At 46.5% G+C, this 7,500-nt stretch overlaps 1 protein-coding gene across 6 annotated transcripts in view; it reads right to left on the reverse strand.

Annotated features, from left to right (window-relative positions):
* The window catches only part of Pgant5 (polypeptide N-acetylgalactosaminyltransferase 5), a 606,191-nt gene that overhangs the window by 71,020 nt on the left and 527,671 nt on the right, over positions 1 to 7,500 (reverse strand). For all 6 annotated transcript variants that reach the window (XM_076211672.1, XM_076211671.1, XM_076211673.1 and 3 more), the window contains one exon: positions 1,234 to 1,694. In XM_076211672.1, the coding sequence (XP_076067787.1) occupies positions 1,234 to 1,372 (139 nt within the window). In that variant the 5' untranslated portion in view covers positions 1,373 to 1,694. The remainder of the gene's footprint in view (positions 1 to 1,233; positions 1,695 to 7,500) is intronic.

The following is a 7,500-nucleotide window of genomic DNA, read 5'->3' on the forward strand; positions in this document are numbered from 1 at the left end:
TCATCCACCACCCTTTCCTCCACCTCATCTTAGCTCCTCGTGGATGACGGGTCATACCTGTATCCCGCCCACTGCCGTGGATCAGAAGCAATACAGCAAGACACAGCTAATATTAACAAAGCTATATTTATATAAAAAATAATAATAATAATAATAATAACAACGAGAGATACAGATGCAGAGTTCTGGTGCACCATGGATCAGGTTTGGTTGTCCGCAAGCGAAACTATCACATCCAGGCTTCGACGTTCCTGGAAGCTTGCCAGCAGCTTCAGGGCATGGGCCCACCCTCCTTTGAGTGTCATGGTCGACTTCCGCGTATTATTCTGGCTGTCTACAGGCGATTTCATTCAGCTGAGGGAAACCTCAGACTCTCTTGCAGGTAAAGGGAAAGGAATTTTGCATGACGTCACCATCCTCGTGACCTCATTGACTGTGACGTCATCGATCAAGTGACGTCATTATCCGAGTAACTAGACTCTAACTGGTCATCGTTCTTTCACGATGAAGAACCTGAGGCGTGGTTTGTTCTTGTAAAGCCACGGACCTTGAGACTCCCCTGAAGATTCTTCGGGACCTAAAGGTTCTTAGGGTCTGGATGTTTAAAGATACTTAAGATTTGAGATCGTAAACTTCGAGACTCTTTTAGAGACTCATCAAAGACCCTCAATACTTCGAGAATCGCAGCTTCCCAATAGACCCACCAGACCTTGAAGACCTCCAAGACCTTGAGACTCTCAAACTTCGAGACTCTTTTAGAGACTCATCAAAGACCCTCAATACTTCGAGAATCGCAGCTTCCCAATAGACCCACCAGACCTTGAAGACCTCCAAGACCTTGAGACTCTCAAACTTCGAGACTTTTAGAAACTCATCAGACCCTTAATACTTCGAGAATCGCAGCTTCCCAATAGATCCATCAGACCTTGAAGACCCCCAAGACTTTGAGACTCTCAAACTTTGAGACTCATCAAAGACCCTCGATACTTCGAGAATCGCAACCTTCCAACAGACCCATCAGACCTTGAAGATCCCCAAGACCTTGAGACTCTCAAACTTCGAGACTCATCAAAGACCCTCGATACTTCGAGAATCGCAACCTTCCAACAGACCCACCAGACCTTGAAGACCCCAGACCTAGAGACTCACAAACTTCGAGACCTGCACGAGACCCAGGACCCCTAAGACTCTGAGACCTCCCAGCCCAGACCCCCAGAAGACCTCAACACTCACCATTCTTGCATCTCCAGCCGCTGCCGCTGGTGCAGTCACTGTAGTACATGATGACCGCCAGGTCCATGACGAACCAGACCAGTGACGTCACCAAGATGATCTTGCACGTGTGGACGCGCAGTCTGGACGATCGAAACATGGCGACGAGGTGGTGGGGTGGGAGGTTGACTGCGTCGGCTATTTTGCTTGTTGCAGGTAGCGAGCGAGGGTGAGATAATAACCCCTAGGTGAGGTTGCAAGGAGATCCTGGACGTTGTACGGGGTGCGTGCGAGGGGAGGTTAGCCTCGCGCGTACAGCTGGGTAGGATGAGGCGTTTAGGGTGTGCTGGGGTGCCGATGATGTGTGAGGTGGAGGTGGAGGAGGGGAAGGAGGGGGAAGGGAGTCTACGGGGAAGGTGCAGGAAGGCACAGTGTCACCTGGGCATGGCCCAGGACGTCCAAGGGCATAGGGACACCTCAGTCTGTAAAGAGAGAAAGAAAATGGGTATTAAAACATGGCGCACACCACAAGAACCTACATAAACAATGCCCACACGTAATCACACGATTGCACGCTCATGCAGACATACCCCAAAGAAAGCATGTACACGTATGTACATATAATGAATCGAAATATTATATATGACTACATTATACACACACGTCCATTATGCATGTATACACATAAAGAATTCCACGCACAAGGCATAAATGTACGTGACCAAATCTCGAATGAAAACGTCACACACACACACATTATATATATATATATATATATATATATATATATATATATATATATATATATATATATATATATATATATATATATATGGTATACTCAAATTCTCCAACACCTACTAACAACCTGGGAGCCCAACATTTACTTTGCCGACAACTTTACAATTTGCAAAGCGCGTGGCACACAACCTCCCTCCACAATACAAAATGTATATATGTAAACACGGCGACATGACGTCAAAATGTCGCGGATGCGCGCGCACGTCGCTAGCGGGTCGGGAGGGAAAAAATAAAAATAGAAGAACTACGCGTTCCCCTCAGGCTTTCAAAGGATCGAGAATGCAGGGGGCGATTACTCATTCAATACAATTAACATAAATGTCACTGAATGGCTAATTGTACCAAACGTGGCAGGGAATATATCAAACGGAGCTGGCGTCGGAGTTGCGGCCACTGGACAGCGAGAAAGGCATCGACACCAGCAGGAATTTGCACGACAGTTGCACCACAGAGGAAGTGCAATGGCGAGGTAATTACGAATGAAAATGTTCTAACAGATTCTAAATAAAGATACACCATAAACTGAGACGTTAACAAGCACCATCACAACGAACAGCATAATACACACACCAAACGGTACAATAATCAGTGTCTATACCAACATTCTCAGAAAAGATACATTACATCGAAGATAAAATGGCCTCCTCCCCCCCCAAAAAAAAGGAAATTAGCAATTAGTAGAATGAAAAAGTATATATAAAATAAATAAGACAAAATAAATACATGAAAACAAACATAATGATGATGGTAGCTATCAATAGCAGCAGGAGAAATGACTTAAAAGGGAAAGATAAAAATGTGCAAAAACAAATGACAACCATTAACGGACAAAATTACGACAAAGAGAAAAAAGAAAGCGAAAACAAAGTAGTTACACACACACATATAATATATATATATATATATATATATATATATATATATATATATATATATATATATATATATATATATATCATGAGCAATAACAGAGTATTGGAAAAATAATTACAGCATAACTAATTGACGTATGTAATAAGAGTTGTAAAAAGAAGTGACAGAAGCGGAGAACGCCATGACATTATGATGACGTAGGGGGCAATAAGAATGACGACAATGAAGGAAATAGAAGGAAATGTAGTGGAAAAGGGAGGGGAAGGGGGGAAGGGGAAGGGGGAGGTGCAGGAGGGAGAGGGGAGGAGGGGAGGGAGTGAGGAGGAAGAAAAGTATGGTTTTCCACCTTAATATTTTCGTTCGTTTGATTATTATCTTTTTTCTCCTCCTCAACAACAGCAACAGCAACAGCAAAAGCAGCAGCAGCAGCAGCAGCAGCAGCACCACCACCACCACCACCACCTCTTTCCTCTCTCCTTATTTTTTTCTTAATTCTCATTTATCCACCGTTCCCTTTCCTTCCTTCCTTCCTTCCTTCGCCGTCTCCCTTCTCCAGCAAGGAAAATGCACTATCAGAAACTGTTCCCTGGAGCGGGATTCGAACCGGGGTATCCGGACATCCGGCAAGAGTTCCTTCTCTCTTCCTCCCCCCACCTCTCTCTCTCTCTCTTTCTCTCTCTCTCTCTGCCTCTTTCTGCCTGCCTGTCTGTCTGTCTCTCTCTCTCTGCATGACACTGCCATAAACATTCCCCAGGTAAGGTCGGGTCTAAATATATGTAGGAGGTTGCATGGGAGGTCCGTGGGGAGGGAGGGAGGTCGAGAAGGAGGGAGGGAGGTCGAGAAGGAGGGAGGGAGGGAAGGAGAGAGGGCGGATGTGGAGACGGGTGGAGGAATATGAGAGTAAGAAGGTGGACGTCAAGCTGTAGCGAAAGACCCAAGTGGAGGGAAGAATGTGGCGTGTGGAGGAAAGATTGTTGGTGTAAGAAGGAAATTATGGGAGTGTGGAGTAGGAGAAGGGGTGGGGGAGTGTCAGAGGAGGAGGAGGGAGGGGGGGAGGGAAGGAAAGGAGGAGACAGGGAGAATATGGAGAACTGTGGTCGAGGTTTAAAGGGGAACGAGGTAAAGAAGTGGATGAGGACGAGGAGAGGAGGAAGTGGAGGTAGTGGAGGGAGATGGTGTTGGTGGTGGTGAAGGATAAGGAGAAGAGGAGGGGTAGAAGGTGGAAGAGAAGGTGGAAGAGGAGAAGGTGAAAGAGGTGGAAGTGGAGGTGGAGGAAGAGGTGGAAGTGGAGGTGGAGGAAGAGGAGGCAGAGGTGGTAGAGGAGGAGCAGAAAGTGGAAGAGGGGGATTAGGAGGTGGAGTAGGAGGAGTAATAGGAGCAGGAGGAGGAGAAAGAGGTGGAGTAGGATGATGATGAGGAGGAGGAGGAGTGGAAGAGGCGGAAGAGTGAGGATGAGGAGGAAGAGGAAGATGAGGCGGAAGAGAGAGGAGTTGCCCGGAATAGATTGAAAATATCTGGGGAGAAGTACGCTGAGGTCATACGAGGTCACGAGGGGTCAACTCTCCGGGAGACCGAGACAAAGACGGGGACCCACCTCGTCACAGAATAAACTCCACAGCCACAAGAACACAGACCTATGCGTTCGTTCTGGCTGCCGCCGGGTGATTTTATTCAGCCAGAGGAAGTTTCCCAACCTCCATCCCACTGGATTCCAAGGGCTTAACTTCACCTGAATAAAAAAATTCTGTTGGATATAATAAATTATCTAAGGTGTTCCACCACACTGAAGAGGCTGAGGTACTCTCAACCACTTCGCCACGGACGTCAAACGCTGAATAAAATCAACTGGCTTCAGATGAAATCAAACCTTGAGTCGTTCGGCTTCAGGTTGCACTCTATGGATGTCAATCCAACAGTGGCCAGACTCTTGTATTCATATGACGAGCGGACTCACCCCCAAGAGTCCGACTCAAAATTTCTTAAAGACTGGAAGAGTCCACTCAAAATTTCTTGAAGAATGAAAGTCCGACTCAAAATTTCTTACAGAATGGATGGAAGTGACAGAATTTCTATAGCCACGACACCCTTCTGCATTATGTAGAACTTGATTTTCATTCTGGATTCCGACAGGCTATTTCATTCACCTGTGTGGAACTCCAGCTAGCATGTGCGGCTTCGCTCCCGCCGCGTAAACACAAGAGTCCCAGTTCTGTTCCCAACGGCTACAGGGGATTGTAAGTATGGCACAAGGTCGTGGTCTTCAGCAAAAATTCAGCGCAGCGCCTCCCGGCGTAAGCTACTCTGGCCAGCAGGACGGTCTCTGCAGTACAGGCGACAGCCACGTCGACCTGTGATGCATATCAAGTCATCTTCAGTATACATGAAGACTTCTTGGCGGTACTTTAAAGGAATTAGACTTGGTGCGCTTAACGATCTTTGATGCTCGAGTGGTCGTCGATCTTTAAGGCATCTTCGCTGATGGATAAGACGTGTTCATCAGTGGCTAAGACATCTTTGTCGATTGTTAAGACGCGTTCGTCGAAAGTTAAGGCGGCTCCTTCAATGCTTAAGGCATCTTGGTTGATGTCCATAGCAGACACAGCGACGCCTCCAACATCTTCGAAGACGCCTTCAACACTTAACGATGCTTCTTCCACCATCAATTCCTCCTCGCAGCCTCTTTTACACCTCCTCCATTTCTCTCCCTCCCTCCCTCTCTCTCTATATTTATTTTTCTTACTTGTCTGTGTATTTATCCTTCATTCCTTCTATGTCTCCCTTTTCCCTCCCTCCTTCCCTTCCTTCCTCCTTCCGTCCTTTCTTTTCCTTTATGATCATCTCTTTCTACTCCACCTTACCCTTTTCTCCTCCTCTTCTTACTTCTCCAACTCTTCTTCCTCCTCCTCCTCCTCCTCCTCCTCCTCCTATGCACACAACCCCAGCACTATAGACGACACGCACACGAAAAACAACGCATGTGACACCCTTATGAATTGCTGTTCACGCGAGAGCGACGAAGACGACACATCAGTAACGAGAAATGTGGCAGGTTGCGTGTGACACGCCCACATGACACAACCAAACGACACTTGCGGCACTGTGGCACCGAGCTTTTTCTCACCTTCATGAATTTTTTGGCGCCAGTGGGGGAGGGGGGTGCCTGAAGCATGCCAAGGGACGAGGGTGGGGGAGGGGGGAACGCGGCCGAGAAGGGGAAGAAATTGTAAAATGGAATGGGTGAAATAGACGAGGGGAAGGGTGCAAGGAGGAATGCTCACAGACTTCAAAGGAACACACATACGTACACGCACACGCACACATACGCACACACATATATACACATACACATTTATGAATTCAAAACTAGGTATGATAACTATAGAATAAAAGAATTCCATAAGCGTAGCTTCTTTCCAATACATTACAATCAAACACACACACACACACACACACACACACACTTGACTCGTGTTTAGGGTTGCCGCCAGTCGATTTTATTTAAGTTACAAAAGAATTTAATCTTTAACGCTGTGTGGGGCCTTCAAGTCCTTTGGTCTGGCTGAAGCCAAACCATTCTATTCAGTTTTGAGAAACTCCTTCGCCCTTATGGGATTAAACTTCTCTCCATTAACCGTTACACTGCGACCTGGATCACTTGTTTATTTTATTATGGTTGTCGCCAGGCGATTTTATTAAACTGAGGGAGTACTTTCCTTCTCGAAAGCCTGACGGGACGTGCCACAATTGTCACCCCACGAAGGCCCAATTCCAGCTCTACGAGCATCCCACGAGGGGCCAATTCCAGTTCTACGAGCATCCCATGAAGGTCCAATTCCAGCTCTACGAGCATCCCACGATAGCCCATTCCCAGCTCAACGAGCATCACACGAAGGCCCAATTCCAGTTCTACGAGCATCCCACGAAGGGCCAATTCCAGCTCTACGAGCATCCCACGAAGGCCCATCCCACCTCTACGAGCATCCCATGAAGGCCCAATTCCACCTCTACGAGCATCCCACGAAGGTCCAATTCCAGCTCTACGAGCATCTCACGAAGGCCCATCTCAAGGCGTTCGAACTCCTCCAAGACACAGTGACCTACCACACTTCGTAGCACAATTCCTACCACACTCAGGCACTTATCGTCCTAAGTAAAGACACGTATTACAATCTTAACCAACCCACAGACCAAATTCTATTCAGCTTTCCACGAAACTGCGTCTCGCCTTGGCAGCGGGCAACCCCCCCCCTCCCACTCTACCCCAACATCATCAGCAGTCAGGTCGTTCGCTGTCTCTAATCAATTAAAACTTAGCGACCGAAGTCATGTGGAGTGTTCCGAAAATGAACGTTTCGGACACTCGACCCGTTTTCTAAATCATTCGCTCGGACACTCGATTCGTTTTCTAAATCATTCGCATCGTGCCATGTCACGGAATATTTGGGTTTCTTGAGAAATACAATAAAGTAGATGAATGAACAAATACATAACAAATGAATTAACAAACAAATACACAAATTAATAAATGAATAAATAAATAAATAATGAATTAATGAATACATATAAAACAACATATCAGAATAGAGAACAAAAGATGGTGGCCTCTTTCTCACA

Source organism: Oratosquilla oratoria, chromosome 29, assembly GCF_046742065.1.
Source record: "Oratosquilla oratoria isolate Oo_2021 chromosome 29, ASM4674206v1, whole genome shotgun sequence".
Taxonomy (NCBI): domain Eukaryota; kingdom Metazoa; phylum Arthropoda; class Malacostraca; order Stomatopoda; family Squillidae; genus Oratosquilla; species Oratosquilla oratoria.